The 20,828-nt window shown below is 45.7% G+C and overlaps 1 protein-coding gene across 1 annotated transcript in view; it reads right to left on the bottom strand.

Moving 5' to 3' along the window:
- The window catches only part of si:ch73-138n13.1 (zinc finger CCCH domain-containing protein 13), a 63,934-nt gene that overhangs the window by 3,082 nt on the left and 40,024 nt on the right, over positions 1-20,828 (bottom strand). The window contains exons 7-12 of the mRNA XM_062999439.1: positions 6,458-6,567; positions 1,946-2,078; positions 1,632-1,773; positions 1,334-1,467; positions 575-705; positions 286-372 (exon numbers count right to left, since the gene is read on the bottom strand). Coding sequence (XP_062855509.1) covers positions 300-372; positions 575-705; positions 1,334-1,467; positions 1,632-1,773; positions 1,946-2,078; positions 6,458-6,567 — 723 coding nt within the window. The 3' untranslated portion in view covers positions 286-299. The remainder of the gene's footprint in view (positions 1-285; positions 373-574; positions 706-1,333; positions 1,468-1,631; positions 1,774-1,945; positions 2,079-6,457; positions 6,568-20,828) is intronic.

The following is a 20,828-nucleotide window of genomic DNA, read 5'->3' as shown; positions in this document are numbered from 1 at the left end:
GCCACAAACCGTTTGCCACTACATGATTTGAAAAACAGACGCCTCGGATGCCGTTGTAGCTTCGAATTCCATCCCAGGAGGCAAAGATCAGCTCATACAATCCAAACAGAGATGGTTCTGACCCACTTTGAACCCACAACCACAACCAAACCCCCCTGGCAGATTCTCCAGGCGTCCAAACATCCCACTAAACCTTCCACTTCACACTCCAGTACAAAGGAAAACACCTCACACACCCTCAGGTATTCCGGCTGATAGTCTACACTTAAGTTTTGATTCTCTCACTTGCGTGTTGAGTTCTAGCTGTCGTTCTCGATCTGGCTGAAGCGTTTCTTGGTTTTGAGCTCTTTCAGCCACTGAGGCGACTCCTCCCTGCATCAAAACACAACAACAATCATCAGGTTCACATACACTGTATGGATAAAAGTATTGGGACGCCCCTCCTAGCTCCGGAATGAACCGGAACGTCGATTTGAGCAGCGCCCAGCCGTACAAACGGTCGTCTTTTGACTGAATGGGCACAAATTCCCACAGACATGCGAGGATGTTTTAGGATCTTCTGATTGTAACTCACCCGTTCTCTTTGCCACCAGCAGGGGGCAGCACTCGGGACACTGGGGGCAGGAAGGGAGATTTGGGGGAGCGGGAGAGCTGAGACGAGCCGTCCGTCTGACCGTCTGCTTCTCCTCTCTTTTTCAGCTGGGCCTAAACACACACACGCACTATTATATTATATACAAGCGCCGTCGAGTGGTGACCATCTGTCTTGTTGCTGGCCATCCTCTTTCTCTTTTACCCTCAACTTTTCCAATCACATCATCTTATCCAATAAACAGAGCCCTCTAATAGGCGTGTCCCAAATAAAAGAGCTTCACTTTTGATCCTCTTGCCTTGGAGTGAGGGGTTTGATTTGATTCGGTCCAGGATCTTTGTCGTCTAAGCTTAAGGCGAAACTTTGATGAGTAATTCCTGAAGGGGGCGCCAAAGGTGCTACCACAAGTACTGTTGTTTTAAGTCTTATTAATAGACCACAGGTTAGAATGTTCAACCGGTGATACCAGGAATGACCTGTAGATGGCAGTCTATCTTTCTGCCTGTCTAAGCTACTAAAGATCATTAAAAATCAAAAGTCATTGATCTTGTTGAGGAAATGCACCCCCTGCAGTCTGATTAAAGCAACTGCACATGTGGTGGATGATTCACAGGGCTCAGCGTGGCTCTCCGTGCACGATACGGCTCTCTGTGAGAATACAGCACTAACTATCTCTACATGAGTTGAGAGTCTAGTGGTGGTGCCGACTAATTTGGGGGGGGAAAGAGGAGATTCTCTCACCATGAGGACGGAGGGATCCATGCCGGGGAACATGGACACCCTCTGAGGCTGGGAGGAGACGGTACGAGCTTCTCGGACCGGCTCCTCGTCGTCTGACTCCTCGTCCTGCAGCTTAGCGGAGTCGGGTTTATCTTCTGTACGGAGGGATGAACAACACAGAACAGAACATTTAGAGGGTCATAAGTATGTGGACACCTGAGCGAGAGCCTCGAGAGCCTCTAATATTCTGGGAAAGCTTGTCAGAAAACAGGATCGTGGAAAGTGTCCACATACTTTTGATCATACAGCGTACACGTACCTGACGAGTCCTGGAACAAACTATCTGACAGGATGGCGCTCTGGCGGGCGGCTCGAGAGGGCGGGGCTCTGCGTCGGCGGCAGCTCTTACTCAACTGAGCTTTGGACCGCTGAGCACTGGAGTCCAGCAGATTGGTGGAAGACTGTACACACGTACACACGTACACACGTACACACGTACACACACACACATCAGGACAAAAAGCTGGAGTTTATGATTCATCTTTCCGCCACAAGAGGGCTATTTGACTGGATCTCATGTTTATGATTTCAATACTAGTCCAAGTTGGCACAGCTTCTTTGTTTGGTTCGTACCTGTGGGAAGGCGAGCGGCTCCTCCTCGATGTCCGGGGTCGCCGGGCTCAGCTGCTCTGAGGTCTGAGGGAGGGACGGTTTCTGTGACGACGGGGACAGGGTACTGTCCGACGACGGGGTCGCTGGAGTCAAACTGGGAAAAGACGGGATCGAGAAATAAGTCCCATTCTGACCCTGTTTGTTTTGTGATGTTGCAGTTTTAGATTTAATTAATTAATAATGTTTAATTAAAGGAAACGGAAGAAGCTTTTTGGGTGGCGCAGTGGCCGAACGCTCTAGCCCAGAGGTCCCCAACCACCGGGTCATTTATTACCGGGCCCAGAAAGAATAAATAATTAGAGGTCGCTACATCAGCAATAAAAACTAGGGATGTCCCAAACTGATCTCAAATATCGGAATCGGGCCAGATCAAGGCATTTTTTAACTGAGGCGGTAGTATCAGAGCTGCGTTCATTACTGTAGAATTTTACTATTTATATGGTGTGCGAGTCAAGGATCACTCCGGTTTACAACGATCTACCAATCTGATAAGGCACCTAAAAAATAAACACTCGGCCGAATACAGCGAGTTTATTATTATGTAATGAGAAGAGGAACCGGCCGTCCGCTAACACGGCAGAGATGCTGATTTTCCTCAAAAAGAACCTTCACTTCATTTTGAGTGTTCTAGTTTTACTACTACAATGCTGCACTAAGTTGGTTTACTTTTATTTTGTAAAAATAAAAGAACATTAAGCAATAGCTTGGATGCAGGCAATATTTTTCCTACAGCACTGCAGAGCTATTCAGTTGTTAAACATATACATTGGATTAATTTGAATAACTGTATTGTACTTGAAGTGTGCACTGTGTGAACAGTATTATCTAGTTCTTATCTAGACAATATCTAGAAAATACAAGTATTGTTTGAGACTCGGTATCGGATCGGGATCAAAATTAATGATCAGGATCGGCAACAAAAAACGTGATCGGGACATCCCTAATAAAAACACTACTTTTATTTCCAACACACGGGTGTTTATTGTCTCAAATCACCCCCAGGTGGAAGCAGCGTCTCGTTGAAGCGAAAAAAAACTCATCTGTGAGCAGTTTAGTTATTCTATTTTAAGTCCCTCCGCCCCCGTCGGTCTTTATTTATAATATAATTATATATATAACCGGTCCGTGGTGCAAAAAAAGGGAAGTGCCGCTCTAGCCGACGACACGATAAACACCCTTGTGTTGGAAATGGAAGCAGTTTTCTCATTGCTGATGTTGTAGCGATCTCTAATTATTTATTCTTTCTGTGCTGCCTGCTAACAAATGACCCACGGACCGGTACCGATCCGTGTCCCGGTGGTTGGGGACCACTGCGCTAGCGCACCAGCCCTGGGATTCTGAGCTCCTGACTTCCGATTTCGGGTCTGCTACCGATCAGCTGAGCACCCTCCAGCAGGCACAGTCAGCTATGCCTCCAGTCTGCTGGGTTGCAAAGACCGGACTAAGGGGTGGGGTTATCAACACTGTGTTGGGACCTTGGTGGCCCAGGGCACGTGTACAGAAAGTGGAGAAGCGCAGGGGTCGGGGCGTGGCTCTCTGTACGCGAAGCTGACTTCATGCGCAAATCCACTGAAGTATAGGAGAATAAGAAGGGATTGGTGGACTGCGTACACGTCAGAGGGAGTGTGAATCAAGCGAATATACACCCTACTTGGACGCCATTGGGGTCCGCAGCAGCAGATTGGCTACGCTTAACTGGAAAAAGAGGGAAAATGTATATAAAAAAAATAAATAAATAAATCGGGTTTGATCCGATAAGCGGCGATGCGCACCAGACCTCGGGGTGAACCAGGCGTGAAACCCTTCTTATGTGAAAACTGCCTTAAGGTCCAAAGGGACTATGGGTCCAAAATGAAGTGCTTAAAGTGTGTAAACTTTCAAAGAGAACCCACACTGACATAAGAAGAACATGTCAAAGTCCACACGTTAATTAAACACAAGGATTGAACCTTGGTCTCATGGAATTGTACAGTATGTCTCAACTACTCTATCGGTTGTAATGACCAATAATGAACACAAGATGGCAGCAGCAGAACATACAGTGCTGATGAGTCATGTTGACATGAGTTAGAACCTCCATGGACCCTGACCAGTTTGCTATTTCCTGTGTCTCGTGGGCTTCCTCCTGCCTCCCACTGGATGTGAGTAAGAACGTCGTGCCATGTGATAAACCGGTGCCCAGTCCAGTATGAACAGGAAGTAAAATGAACGCAGTGTTGGCACCAGTTGATCGAGTCCTCGGCTGATCAGACTCCGGTATACAGAGGGCTAATCCTATTTAATTAGCATCAGCATTTATCTGGAGCACTCGCGTCTCCTCGTGTACGGACATGAATCCGCCCTGGTGGAAGCGATAATCAGATCAGTGGTGATCAGTCGGGACCGGTTTCAGGGTTCGGATCCATATCTCGGGTGGTCGGGTCATTATGTGGAGACGCTGCTGCTCTGAAATGGTTATCGATCGTGACGTTGCGCTGCGAGCGCGATGGTTTTAGGGACAGTGATTCAGCAGATCTGATGAGTCTGAGCGTGGGGCGACCTTACAGACAGAAGCGTCTGTGTTTACCCGGACAGTGGTAGTTTAGTAAGCTGCCTTGCTGCCTCCTGCTACCTGATTAGCTGCCTCGAAGGCATCAAACTAATTCGGCAGATTATTCAGACGCACTACTATTACGTCACCGCAGTTTTAGTCTAGTAAGCTAACACAGTTAGCGTCGGGCCGTTCAAACCGACGGGCTGAGGCAGCACAACCAGCTAGCACGCCGGCTAACGTCTCCCTCCGTGTACCAGAAACGCTTAAACTGTCCCTGATGAGCCTGAATTTACAAATAAACGACAATTGTGCACCTCTTTGTGAAAGGAACTCTGTTGGTTGCTCCGCATTCACATTCGTCCGCCAGGTTTGTCGTTTTTTGTGAGAGAAGTTGTGCCGCACTGAATGCTGGGATTGCCCTCGGCGCTGATGAAGCGTCGGACGCTCCCTCGTTATTCAGTCAGATCATCACTCAGAATTAAGGCGCCTCAGTAGGAGCATTCCAAGGGATTTAAGAATTTAGACACGCCCTCTTCTCGGGAGTCTAGGATGATGTAAAGTGAGAGAACACATGGTTTTCACCCAGACCCCTTTTCCACCAAAAAAACCATGGTTCTTGAACCGGTTCTGTTCAGGTTTCTCTGAACCTTGGTGTTCTGTAGAGAACCGACGCGCGTTTCCACCCGTTTTTAAGAACCAAGCAGCGTCATCATCGGTGGGCGTTACTTACTCAGAGTTAAGAGAATTAATATGGCGGAGCGTGTAGATTATGCGCGAGCATTTGTGCTGCTGTTACAGATGTTTGTTTTTATGTAAAAAGCATCGATCTAACAATCGGTGATAAGAAGACGTGACGTGACGTGTTTGTCTCAGTTGTTGTTTTCTTTAGTTCATTAACGTGAGAGGAGTTTTGCGCTTCGGTTTCACCGCGACTCTCGGCACAAATAACCGATTTGCTCGGCGCTCGGCGAAACGTCACTAAAGTTCCACAACATGAACATTAATCTGTGTGAAATAACCATCAAATCCAGTCTAAAATACCACGTGTATCCGTGTTTAGCTGGATTAACTTCACGTGTGTTTATGCAGCTCGGGGAGTTGAAAAAGCTTCACGCTTTATTTTTCACGTTAAGCGTGTTTCGTTCTGTCCGGGTCACTTTTATCTCGTAATATCACACAGTTCATCTTTTTAAAGGCGCTTTGAAAATATCAGCGGCAAACTGGCTCAAAATGTAATCAGGTAAAAATGCAGCATTAAGCTCCATATGAGACACCAGCTGACGACGCCATTGTTGCTGTCGCTATGCTGTACAACATGACACGCCCACTGACGGACGTAAAAAACCCAGTATTCCGTGGTGCCAGATTGGCCCGCTAGATCACTGTCTGGAACCTCTTTTTTCCGGTGGAAACACGCAGAACCTGTTCAAAATCAAGTTCGGGAACCGGAACGGGCTCCGTGCTGCGTCGGTGGAAAAGGGGTACCAGACCCCTGTGGTATCTGGTACCAGGACGTCTTGACCGTCTTCAATTACTCCTATACCTGCGGTGAACAGTTAGTACGGGCACTCTGACTGGCACGTTAGGGTTTGATCCACAGTTTGATCTCTTCTGGAATTAATGAGTCTAGGCTGCCCAACAACCTGTCGGCAGCTAGGGCTGCCTGTGACACCCCTTCAATCCAATTCACCCCTTCAATGCTCATCAGATGGAACCACCATTAGCCCGACATCTAATAGATCCCTCAGACTAACACGCATGGACATTTTAGGTGGCGGTTCTAACGTTTAGGGGCGCTTTAGTCAATCCTACCGACATATATAACATAATTCATCAAGTTGAGAAGATCGCAGCATCCAGAGTGGTTTAATGACCCCCTCGAGACCCCCTGAATGACCAGTTTGGGTGGATGAGATGGTACAAGACTGGTGAGTGTTTACCTGCCCTCAGTGTACAGTCCTGTGTCCCACGTCCCGTACTGACTGTCCGTCTCCTGCACCAGAGTGTCCGTGTCTTTATCCTCCTGCAGTACGCTCGCGTTCAGCTGCTCCTGATCACAGACAGAGAGAGACAGATAGACAGAGAGAGAGAAATGAGTTATTAATGTAAGAGAAATTGATCCATTAGCTGAACGATGGCCGGATACGCTCGAGATACAAACATAAACAACTAATCAATAGCTACAATTTAAGGCCAAAAGTAATTGGACGCCTGACCATGAGCTTGTTGTGCATATTCAAAAACTATAAAAGAACAATAAAATATAAAGACATTTGTGTGATCTTTTTAGCTAGAAAAGCAGCAGCTCCACTGAGAAAGCTTCCCACAAGACCTAAGTACGTCTGTGTATGGGAATTTGTGCCCATTCAGTCAAAATATGACAGCATTTGTAAAGCTGGGCGCTGATTGAGTTAAAGTTCCGGTTCATTCCAGGACGAGTCTATAGATCCATCATGTATCGATCCAGCGCTTGAAGCAAATCTACATTCTGGATGCTTCAGCTCGCCGTCTCGCTGTCTGACGTTCTCTTATTGTACTGCAGCACTGCTACCTTCACTACGTTTCACGGTTTTGTACTAAATAAAGCATAAAGGGGCGCTCAGGGCTCAGGGCGCAGGGAGGGGACAGCGTCCTAACAGGTTCGCTCATGAGTTTAAATCTCAGGTGCTACCGACCTGGCCGTGCCTGAGGGACGGAGGGTCGGACCGGGGTTATGTTTGATCACCAGGTTTTATAAGTGATCTCCAGGACCGGTCTGGGGCGCAGTACCGCTTACGTGTCACAAGTGAAGTGGGATAAGCGACAGTGGAAGTTCAGTAGAAGTTCAATTTTAATGTGATGCTACTGTAGACGCGTGCCGGTCAACATTTGACCTTCAGCTACAGATGGGGTAATGGTTTAAACTAGTTAAAATGTAAAATCCAACAGATCCAAACTGGTGTTCAGAACATTGTTGTACTTTCAAAGAACTTATTTTGATCAGAACCGATTACAATAGACAGACAGACAGATAGTCCGTCTGTCTATCCATCTATCTATCCATCTATCTATCCATCTATCTATCCATCTATATCTATCTATCTGTCTATCTGTCTATCTATTCATCTATCTGTCTGTCTGTCTGTCTATCTATCTGTCTATTTGTCTGTCTGTCTGTGTCTATCTATCCATCTATCTGTCTATCTATACATCTATCTATCTAGTATCTGTCTATCTGTCCATGTCCATCTATCTATCTGTCTATCCGTCCATCCGTCCGTCCGTCCATCCGTCTGTCTATCTATCTGTCTGTGTCTATCCATCTGTCTGTCTATCCATCCATCCATCCCAGGGAAATTATTGGCCTCTAGTTGTTGAACAAGCAAAAAAAGAACTAAAACTATAAAACCTGTACAAATAAAGTAAGTAGGGTGTATTGAACGTACATATGCATATATATAATATACAGTATATAATATACAGTATATAATATACAGTATGCAAAAAAATATGTGCAAATTGTGCATCTGGCATAATAATAATAATAATAATAGGAGCAGTAGTGTATCTATTCTTATATATGTATATATACAGATTTGTACGTATAAGTATTGGAATAAAGATGAAGATATTGTTATAGATATAAATATATACACTATTTCTATTTTATTTATAGGTATAAATACAGTGGAACCTCCAATTAACGTATTCCGGATTTAACCTGGAAGGCCAAATGTCCGGTCTAATTGTTTAAAATTCCCACGAGAAGCGTATCGAGACCAGTAGTTCAGTAATTGGCGCACATCTCTCTTTTTACATGAGCGACAGGATTGATTTTATCAGGAGGCTCGCTTTGTTCTCACCTTTTTGTGTTTTATGCTTTATTTTTGCAAGTTCTAGAGCTCAGTTCTGCACCAGCGCTGCTCCAGTAGCCCCCAGCAGAGCTTTAGACTTAGAATAATAGAAATGCTATATGATAAGGTCCCCACAATATGATCACGGCAAAAAACATCTCCCTTTCTCTCCAGTAGCATATTTACATCTCTGTTTACGTTGTTCATTTTACTGTATGTGCATGTAATATGTGCATGTTTCACGGACCCCTTTTTAGTCCATCTGTATATACAGTAGGAGCAATTATATGCATATGACACTTGTGTGTACAGTCTACAGGTTTGTAATGGTACTAACAGTCTCGTATGAGCGCGTGCATCATCACAGAGAACTTTGGAGGTGAGCTGAGATCATACGGAGGGGGCCGGGCGTGTGAGCGCATGCGTCTGAGTGAACCCGGTGCACTCAGCCGTATAGGTTTTAATGAGCACCATTACAGTAGCTACAGTGTTCCAACACACACACACACACACACTTCATATTGCTGAGAACTCAAGTGTGTGTGATGTGCATCTACAGACGGCTCATAAGTTTACATACACCTGTACTCGAGATGTCAAACATTTCTGCCGCTGTTCTTTTAATGGGACTGAAACAGAAAACACACGTCTTTGATCCAAATTAGAGCCGAAAACCTTGAAGAACAAAGAACACACACGAGCCCTTGAACCTTGGGGTACGGTACTACTGGTGTAGCGCCCCCCCAAAACCCCAAAAAACACGGTGAACACTCACTAGGTGTGAAAGAACCAAACCTGTGTCACGTTAAATGAAGCTGAGAGGTGAGTTTGCGGGAAGCCTATAGGCCAAGTGTGTGTGTGTGTGTGTGTGTGTGTGTGTGTGTGTGTGTGTGTGTGTGTGTGTGTGTGTGTATGTGTGTGAACAATAGTGCAGGATGCCATTCAGCGTGTTTGTTTTTCCGAACAGGAAGAGAAAGAGGTCAAACCATGTCACACACACACTACAAATGTATACATGTGCCCCCACACACATTACAAATGTATACATGTGCCCCCCACACACACACTACTAATGTATACATGTGCCCCCCACACTCACACACTACAAATGTATACATGTGCCCCCCACACACACACTACAAATGTATACATGTGCCCCCCACACTCACACACTACAAATGTATACATGTGCCCCCCACACACACACTACAAATGTATACATGTGCCCCCCACACTCACACACTACAAATGTATACATGTGCCCCCCCACACACACACTACAAATGTATACATGTATGCCCCCCACACACACTACAAATGTATACATGTGCCCCCCCACACACACACTACTAATGTATACATGTGCCCCCCCACACACACTACAAATGTATACATCTATGCCCCCACACACATTACAAATGTATACATGTGCCCCCCACACACATTACAAATGTGTACATGTGCCCCCCACACTCACACACTACAAATGTATACATGTGCCCCCCACACACACACACTACAAATGTATACATCTATGCCCCCACACACATTACAAATGTATACATGTGCCCCCCCACACACACACTACAAATGTATACATGTGCCCCCCACACTCACACACTACAAATGTATACATGTGCCCCCCACACTCACACACTACAAATGTATACATGTGCCCCCCCACACACACACTACAAATGTATACATGTATGCCCCCCACACACACTACAAATGTATACATGTGCCCCCCCACACACACACTACTAATGTATACATGTGCCCCCCCACACACACTACAAATGTATACATGTGCCCCCCACACACACACTACAAATGTATACATGTATACCCCCACACACACTACAAATGTATACATGTGCCCCCCACACACACACTACAAATGTATACATGTGCCCCCCACACTCACACACTACAAATGTATACATGTGCCCCCCCACACACACACTACAAATGTGTACATGTATGCCCCCCACACACACTACAAATGTATACATGTGCCCCCCCACATACACACTACAAATGTATACATGTGCCCCCCACACACACACTACAAATGTATACATGTGCCCCCCACACACACACTACAAATGTATACATGTGCCCCCCACACACACAACAAATGTATACATCTATGCCCCCCACACTCACACACTACAAATGTATACATGTGCCCCCCACACTCACACACTACAAATGTATACATGTGCCCCCCCACACACAACAAATGTATACATGTGCCCCCCACACACACACTACAAATGTATACATGTATGCCCCCCACACACACACACTACAAATGTATACATGTATGCCCCCCACACACACTACAAATGTATACATGTGCCCCCCACACACAACAAATGTATACATGTGCCCCCCACACACAACAAATGTATACATGTGCCCCCCACACACACACTACAAATGTATACATGTATGCCCCCCACACACTACAAATGTATACATGTATGCCCCCACACACACACTACAAATGTATACATGTGCCCCCCAAACACACACACTACAAATGTATACATGTGCCCCCCCCACACACACACTACAAATGTATACATGTATGCCCCCCACACACACACACTACAAATGTATACATGTATGCCCCCCACACACTACAAATGTATACATGTATGCCCCCCACACACACACTACAAATGTATACATGTGCCCCCCAAACACACACACTACAAATGTATACATGTGCCCCCCCCCACACACACACTACAAATGTATACATGTGCCCCCCACACTCACACACTACAAATGTATACATGTGCCCCCCACACACACACACTACAAATGTATACATGTGCCCCCCCACACACACACTACAAATGTATACATGTGCCCCCCCCACACACAACAAATGTGTACATGTATGCCCCCCACACTACAAATATATACATGTATGCCCCCCACACACACTACAAATGTATACATGTGCCCCCCACACACACACTACAAATGTATACATGTATGCCCCCACACACACTACAAATGTGTACATGTATGCCCCCCTCCACACACACTACAAATGTATACATGTATGCCCCCCACACACACTACAAATGTATACATGTATGCCCCCCACACACACTACAAATGTATACATGTGCCTCCCCACACTCACTCACACACACACACACACACACACACACACACAACAAATGTATACATGTGCCTCCCCACACTCACACACACACACAACAAATGTATACATGTGCCTCCCCACACCCACACCCACACACACACACACACACACACACACACACACACACACTCACACACACACACACTCACACACACACTCACACACACACTCACACACACACATTACAGCCACCAATCCAGTACAGCGGGGGGCTTAAATATGACTCCGTCCCTCCCATCCAAAAAACAAAGCCAATTATCCCTAATGAACTAATTAAGCTTGCATAATAAATCAGTAACGAGCCGCTGAATGTGCTGGTGAACAGGAGCATCGTGTCCAAAAATTCAAACTGGTTTATTGAGTGTGGTGAAGAGGAAGAAAAATAACCTGTGTGTTGAGGCGGGGTGGCGGCTTAACTGCACGAGTAAACAGGGTTGCCATGTAGCTACAACAACAAACAGTGCAGGTTCAATCAGAAAACAGCTCCGAGTTTAGATCGACAAATCGCTCAGTCATGAAGCGGTGACGCACCGAGGAGCCAAAACATCAGGACCACGCGGCTAATGTGCCGTCGAGGCTGCCCTGACCACACCCGGACAGCTGGCGGAGTCCTGTGGTATCTGGTACCAGGATGTTACCAGCAGTTCCACCCTGGTTCTGTGCTCCATCTCATGTGTGTAAAATCGTACATAATTCACGGACCATGAAACAAACCCTGTGTTTGAGCGAGGGTGGGCAGGTCTGGTCAGCCTAAAGACCTGAGGGACATCGATAATGACCCCATCATTCAGTTTAACTGAATGAGTGTAACTTAATGACAGGTGCACCATGCAAGATTCCACAAAGCGCTCCCAGATTAATGATAAGAGTTGCAGGATGACCTGAAAGCAGCAGGAACAGCGCTTGCACAAAGAACCGTTCATCTAGCACGTCTAGAATTAGCAACAGGTCAGACTGACGTTCAGATGAAACCGGTCAAATCTTGCGTGTGCTCATGATCCCACTGTGAAGTACGGTGGTGGGAGCATCACACGTCACACTGCGCTAAATGCAGAGTCCAAACGCAGAGCCAGAAAAACCGGCCATTAGCTAAGATAAAGAAACAGTGCTTGTGGGTGCACTCAGTGTGTGTGTGTGTGTGTGTGTGTGTGTGTGTGTGTGTGTGTGTGTGTGTGAAGAAAATCCCATCATGCCCTGAGCTGTTTGAATAGCGCTCTGTTGTTGCCTGTTGACTTCGGTCTCCACCCAAACACTGATATGAACCTTCAGGGGCACAGCAGCCTTTCTTCCTGAGCACCGCCACGCCCTGTGTGTGTGTGTGTGTGTGTGACAGGTATGCAGTCAGTACAGTTCTTAGGTGTTGAGAGTGTAGAATGTGGGTGTGTTAATACTGAATCTGTCACTATCGGTCGGCCTGGCTATGAGCAGGACGCGTGTACGACGTTTCACCGACACCATTTGACTCCAAAGTTTGCAATATTTTTGCCTCACGTTGTACAAATCAGCCGTGCTAGCGGCCGGTCGGGCGTATATACAGACATGATTGGCTGTGTTCGAGTGGGGGTGGGCAGGTCTGGTCAGCATAAAGACCTGATGGACTTTGATAAGGACCAGATCGTTATGACCAGAGTACTGGGTTAAAAAGGTGTCACAGGCAGTCGTGCCGAGTACCCACCGACCGTGGTCCGAGGAGGGACGAGCCACGAACCTAAAGGCTCGTCCTGAATGAGGACATGAAGGTTATGCCATCTGGTACCTACCAACAAAAGATCTACTGTGATGAGGTCAATGTGTCCAAACACACAGGGCACTGAACCTTTCTCTCTGTGCCAGTCAAAATGCCCATGAGAACTCTAGTCTAGTGACTAAGCGACTGCTAACTGAATTGCCGTAGGATTGCTAGAACGCAAGTTACATATTACACGTTAGCACGTATACGGCCATACGGTCTCCATACACAAAGACTGACAGGACGACGGGTCATTCAGTAGACCAAATATCAGCTCTGAAGTGGAAAATATATTGGGATGTATTGGAAAACCGTTGGATAAAAAGCACCGTTTCCTTGACAAAATCAGGTCCGGGTTCTGGGACTCCACGAGTTCGAGTCTCAGATCTGCTACCTGTTGGCTGGGTGCACACTAGCAGGTACAGTTGGCAGTGCCAGCAAGAGACAAAATCGGCCACTAAAGTCTGCTGGGTGGGAGCCGCTCAGGTGGCGCAGCGGTAAAAAGACACGCTGCAACCAGGGCTGGATTCTGAGTACCTCGTATCGAATCCAGCTCTGCTTCACCGGTTCGAGGCTGAGTGGCTGTATGGGCAACGATTGGCCGGTTGCTCAGTTGGGGGGGGTGGGACAAAGTACCGGATGTGGGTCTGTCTCTGTCAGAATGCGATTACGACCTCTGCTGGCTAATTAGAGGCGCCTGCACAAGAGATGAGGAAGAGTGCCCCCTTAGGGTCTGTCTCTGTCAGAATGCGATTACGACCTCTGCCGGCTGATTCGAGGCGCCTGCACAGGAGATGAGGAAGAGCGCCCTTAGGGTGTGTCTCTCCGCATGCAACGCTAGGTGGCGCCACACTCATCAATGTGTGGGTGGCAAAAATGCATCCAGCTGCCGCCCATGTTTCGGAGGGGATATGGGTTAGCTTCGATCTCCTCGGTCAGGGCGAGGTTCGGCATAGACAGAGAGGAAGCACGATGCAAACTGAACAATTGGATGCGCTAAAGGGGGAGAAAAAAGGGGAAACATTTTTCTGCTGGGTGGGAAAAGACGGGACTAAAAAGGGAGCAGAAGCTCAACGTTGCCCAAGGTGCCTGTACAGAAATGAAGAAATACATTAGGAATAAAAGCTCGGGAGCGTCTCCGCCCGACACCTTCCGAGTGGAGCTCCATCATCTGATGGATCAATGGGCGAGCGCAGAGTCGAGAGGAGAACAGGAAGAGAAAGGAAACACCGGAGTACTTCTCTCTCGCCCTGCACTCACGCTCTGGTTCTCCGGTGGAACAGGAAGGGCGCGCTGGGAGGAAGCCAGGAAACAATAATGGGATGGAAGACGGGAGCGGAGAGTAAGGGCCGAGGCGCAGCGGGGCTGTGAAATGAACCGGCCGGCTCGGAGTCGCACGGTCCTGCTTCTGCACGTCCTCATGTGGGGTCACAGGGAGTCCTAATACCACCCAAACCACTGACCTCGAGCTTTAGATGTTTGAACACACCACCAGTCCACCGTACAGCTCCACACTCACTGACCATAACCACATTTTTACACTTAACGGTCAAAACTATGTGGCCATCTGACCATCAGCTTCATTGGCATTAATATATAATCAACCTCCCTGACTAAATCAGCCTTCACTGTTTTCCACAAGAGTTTGGAGTGTTTCTATGAGAACTTGTGCCCATATAGTCGAATGAGCATTTGGTGTCAAGCCCAGATGTCAGACAAAAAGGCCTGGATCGTAATCAATTTTCCGATTCATCCCAAAATGTGCAATTAGGTTAAGGTCAGCGCTTTGTGTGAGCCATCAAAGTTCCTCCACAACAAGGCAACTGGTCAAACTATATCTTTAGGAATACAAGATACTCTGGAAGAGGAAAGGGCCTTCCCTAATCTGTTGCCATGACATCTAATGCATATCATATTCAATTCAATTTTGTTGATCATATTTTTATGCGTATACACCGATCAGCCACAACATTAAAACCACCTCCTTGTTTCTACACTCACTGACCATTTTATCAGCTCCACTTACCATTTAGAAGCACTTTGTAGTTCTACAATTACTGACAGTAGTCCATCTGTTTCTCTGCATGCTTTGTTACCCCCTTTCATGCTGTTCTTCAATGGTCAGGACCCCCACAGGACCACCACAGAGCAGGTATTATTTAGGTGGTGGATCATTCTCAGCACTGCAGTGACACTGACATGGTGGTGGTATGTTAGTGTGTGTTGTGCTGGTATGAGTGGATCAGACACAGCAGCGCTGCTGGAGTTTTTAAACACCTCACTGTCACTGCTGGACTGAGAATAGTCCACCAACAGAAAAACATCCAGCCAACAGCATCCCGTGGGCAGCGTCCCGTGACCACTGATGAAGGTCTAGAAGATGACCGACTCAAACAGCAGCAATAGATGAGCGATCGTCTCTGACTTTACATCTACAAGGTGGACCGACTAGGTAGGAGCGTCTAATAGAGTGGACAGTGAGTGGACACGGTGTTTAAAAACTCCACACATACCAGCACAACACACACTAACACACCACCACCATGTCAGTGTCACTGCAGTGCTGAGAATGATCCACCACCCAAATAATACCTGCTCTGTGGTGGTCCTGACCATTGAAGAACAGGGTGAAAGGGGGGTAACAAAGCATGCAGAGAAACAGATGGACTACAGTCAGTAATTGTAGAACTACAAAGTGCTTCTATATGGTAAGTGGAGCTGATAAAATGGACAGTGAGTGTAGAAACAAGGAGGTGGTTTTAATGTTATGGCTGATGGTGTATAAACATCAGAACTCGCACTTTTGGGACTGAACGTCTTAAAACTAAATGAACCTGCTGAGTCAGAAATAACACAGCGACTGGTATGACTAATCTGGTGCTGTAGAAATGTCTCTAGATTAGGGGACTTCTCTGTGCCCATATAAATAAGACTAGTCTAACTGAAAGAACACTGAACAGTGGTCTCGTACTATGGACAGTGGAAGACAATATCAGTGCACACTCGGTGCAGGTCCCAAGCCCGGATTAATAAGAGTTTTTAGCTTTGACGTGACTATTATTATTAATATAAATCTTTTTATTTTACTTCCTCTATCTGCACCGCTCTCCTGATCAAACCTCAACGCCTCAGTTAAAGGTCACATGGTTTGCGTGGTGGCTCACTTCCTGCTGCGCTCGTGTGAATACCTGCTGCAGAGAGAGTGTGTGGTGAGGGTGCACAGAGGCATGCTGGGTGATCTGCCCGGGCATGAGCCGACACGCCGCTGACGGTATTAGTGGAGAGGACGGAAAGAGGATCAAAAGCACAAAGGAGGATACGAGCGGGTCCTCTGGCTCAGCGTTCGGGACCAGTCCTGTCCTGTCTGAATTACACTGGAATAGAAAAGAGCCTGAAAGAGCACCTGAATGTGAGAGCGCGGCCGCCGGTGGGGGTCCTAATTCAACCCGAACTGTTCGATTCTGACGATTCTACTTTTAAAGGGGCGTAGAACCTCAAAACATCGCTGAACCCGATATTTAACAGCGATTATAATTACACAGGGGGCGGGTTTACGGCTGTATTTTTGGCTCGGTGGGTAGCACTGTCACCTCACAGCAAGAAGGTCCTGGGTTCGAATCCCAGGTGGACGATTTTGTATCTCCAGTCAAGGACGGATTAAGGATAGTCTGGGCGCCTGGGCAAAGAGTTGCCCAGGACCCCCCCACCCCCACCCCGCATGCCCCCCCCCCCCTCCAAAAACATAAATAAATTAATACATTAAACAACCTGTCAATAACTAACCCTAACACAAGAATCTATTTTATATAAGTTTCTTTCTACTCTTCTTTCTTGCAAAGTCATCCACTAATTCATCAAAATTAAGCTGTCTGACCAAATCTGATTCAATGGCCAGAAGTGACAGTGAGTTCAGGCGGTTTTGGCGCATCCTAATCCTGAGTTCATTCTTAATACGAGCCAGTTTGGAGAATGAACGCTCCCCTTCACAATTTGTGATAGGCACAGTCAAAAAAAGTCTAAGTGCTATGTAGACATTTGGAAAGGTTGACTGTAAATTCAAATTGATCATGGTTTTGAGCATTTTACTAGGACATTTTTCTTTTTCTGTTATGAATTATTTGTATTGTATCAATTCATCTGCCAGGCTCATGTTCAGATCTGAAGGATATGCTGCAGCGAGTGAGTTAGCCTTTAAAGTGAGCTCGCTGTTGGACATATTGTCAGGCATGAAAAGAACATCAAAAAGCTCAGTTAAGTGTGTGTATGCATTCAAACTGCTTGAAATTGCTTGTCTTAAATTTAAATAATTGCAAAATTGCTAAATCAATTTGTGTCTCTGCGCTTAAGAGAAATTGAACATAATATTTTTGAAACAATACAAATTCAGAAACATTAAGTAAGGGCCTGAATCGCATATTTGCAACAAAACATGACATTTGACATTTATTGTTGCCATGGTGATGGTGGACGCTGGCGCATTTGGCTGCCGCTACCGTTACCGTATTTTACCGTATTTTATTGTATTTTTATCGTTTTTCGTTTTCATCTTTTTACACACCTTGTGGATCTATTTCTTTTATGTTACTTTTGATACTTTTATTTGTGCTTTTGATACTTTTTGTTCTTTCTACTGTACATCGCGTCTGCGGCCGGTGGTGAACGGTGGATGAGTTTTCCTGGGATCGGCACGATGTTGAACTATTCCGTTGACCAGCTGAGGAAGTTCAACAACTGCACTACTCCATCGTGTATTTCAGTCATCAAACAGCTTGGACTCCTTCGCCGGCCTCGTTATATTCACAGGGGCTCCCGGAGAAAGCTTGTTTATCTTCGAAACGGTAACGCTATTCCATCCTTCTGGTCAGCCGTGCGCACTGTCGCTCCGCAAACACGTCATCAGAGCGCTGCTGCCTTGCACACCAGTAGCGGTGTAGTCTCCATGACAACGCTGTCCACGGAGTGGGATGGGAAACGCGGAGTGGACTTAGCAAATCTCCGTTCTCTTCCTCGTTCCTCACAGCCAACTACACAACAATACCACTTGAAAATGGCATTGCTTAATGTTCGTTCACTCAACACAAAAAGTACTGTACTTAGTGAATTTATATCTGACAGTGAACTAGACTTTTTCTGTCTCACTGAAACTTGGCATAAACCCTTGGATTATTTTATGTTAAATCAGACCACGCCAATGGGATACTCGTATATTGATGAACCTCGTATGGAAGGGCGAGGTGGTGGTGTTGCTGCAGTCTATAGGGATGATATTAAAATAACCACTTTGTCTTTTCCTGCTGCTCTTTCTTTTGAACACCTGGCTTTCAAGTTGTCAGGGCCTACTCCTCTGGTCACTGCTGTAGTTTATCGTCCGCCAAAGCCAAACGCTTCCTTTCTCTCTGATTTTTCAGATTTTTTAACCCAGCTTAGTGCCCTCTCATCCTCTGTACTGCTTATGGGTGATTTTAACATCCATATTGATGACAACAACTGTAAATTTGCCAGGGAATTTTTGGAATTGTTACAGTGTTTTAATTTCACACAACATATACATTTTCCAACTCATAAAAAAGGTCATACTCTTGACCTTGTCTGCTCTACTGGTGTCCTAGTTCATCAGCCGTCCAGCCATGACCTTACTGTCTCTGATCATTTGACAATCATCATGGACATTGAGGTCACTAGGCCCATCACTAGAGCTAAACGTAAAATATCCTTCAGGAATCTTCAATATATCTCTCCCTCTGCTTTCTCAGATTCTCTTGTTAAAAAGATGTCTGTCTGTCCTGTACTGTCTAGTAATTCATCTGACCTTGTCAATTACTATAATGACATACTCGCCTCATGTCTTGATGAGCTGGCTCCTTTGAGAACCAAATTTGTTTCATTTAGTCATTCCGCACCATGGTACACAATTGAGCTTCACCAAATGAAATCCCGTAAACGCCAGCTTGAAAGACTTTATAAGAAAACCGGTCTAACAGTACATTATCAGATTTATTCTGATTATCTTCAACATTACAAAGACGCTCTTACGGCAGCCCGATCCACTTACTATTCCGAACTCATACATGCTGGATCAACAAATCCTAAGACTCTCTTTTCCACAATAAATAAACTTCTCAAACCAGTTGACAATACTACCAATTCCTTTACAGTTGACAAGTGTAACTCTTACCTCTCATTTTTTCAAACAAAAGTTGAGAATATCCACAATTTTCTGACAGTTTCCCCTGTCATCTCTGTTTCTCCGCCTATCTCATCTCAATTTATTACCCAGCCTCTGTCTCAGTTCTCACCTGTGTCTCATTTGGACCTATCTGAGATCTTAACAGGGATGCGAAGCTCCACTTGTGTTTTGGATCCAGCTCCATCAAAACTTGTTAAGGGTTGTTTTCCAGTTATCTCATCACTTATCACAGAGATAATCAATTCCTCTCTTAGTTCTGGCTCAGTCCCTCAATCACTCAAATTGGCTGCTGTTACTCCCATACTTAAAAAACCTGGACTTGACTCTAACATTATGAGTAACTTTCGGCCCATTTCCAATCTTCCATTTCTGTCGAAAATACTGGAACGTGTTGTTGCCTCACAGCTCAAAGATCACCTAAATTCCAATAATCTATTTGAATCATTTCAGTCTGGTTTCCGCCCCCAGCACAGCACTGAGTCAGCCCTCCTCAAAGTCACAAATGACCTTCTTCTTTCCTCAGACTCTGGACAAATTAATATTCTCGTCCTCCTTGATCTTACTGCAGCTTTTGACACCATTAATCACTCCATTCTTCTGTCCCGCCTTGAATCCTCTGTCAACATCACTGGTACTGCCCTTTTGTGGTTAAGGTCATATCTCGTAAACAGACAACAGTTTGTTAATATCAACAATTGTAGTTCTGCCATTGCTCCACTGTCCCAAGGCGTTCCCCAAGGCTCAGTGTTAGGTCCCCTTTTGTTTATTCTTTATATGCTCCCCCTTGGTGACATCATACGTCGGCATGGTTTACATTTCCACTGCTATGCTGATGATATTCAGCTTTACATCTCCTCCAAATCCATTAATACTGAACTTCACTCCACTCTGACAAATTGCATCACTGAAATGAAATTGTGGATGAAAGCTAATTTCCTCAAATTAAACTGTGAAAAATCAGATATGATCATCGTAGGTCCTACAACCCTGGCAAAAACCACAAAAAATTTTCAAATTACCATTGATAATGACACTTTGTCTCCGTCTTCTAACATCCGAAATCTTGGTGTAATTTTTGATAGCAACCTCTCTTTTGACCGCCATGTAAATCACATCACCAAAACTGCTTTCTTTCATCTAAAAAACATAGCACGTCTACGTCCATCACTCTCCTTTTCTGCCGCCGAAACCTTGATTCATGCTTTTATTACATCCAGAATTGATTATTGCAATAGCATCCTTTATGGTACATCTAACAAAATCCTAAAAAAACTTCAGTATATCCAGAATTCAGCTGCTCGCCTCCTTACTCATACTCGCTCCCGTGATCATATTACACCTGTTCTACAAAAACTTCATTGGCTTCCCGTTGCTC

Source organism: Trichomycterus rosablanca, chromosome 7 (genome assembly GCF_030014385.1).
Source record: "Trichomycterus rosablanca isolate fTriRos1 chromosome 7, fTriRos1.hap1, whole genome shotgun sequence".
Taxonomy (NCBI): domain Eukaryota; kingdom Metazoa; phylum Chordata; class Actinopteri; order Siluriformes; family Trichomycteridae; genus Trichomycterus; species Trichomycterus rosablanca.
The sequence above is the reverse complement of the archived record's forward strand: the minus strand, read 5'-3'. Positions and strand labels throughout refer to the sequence as shown.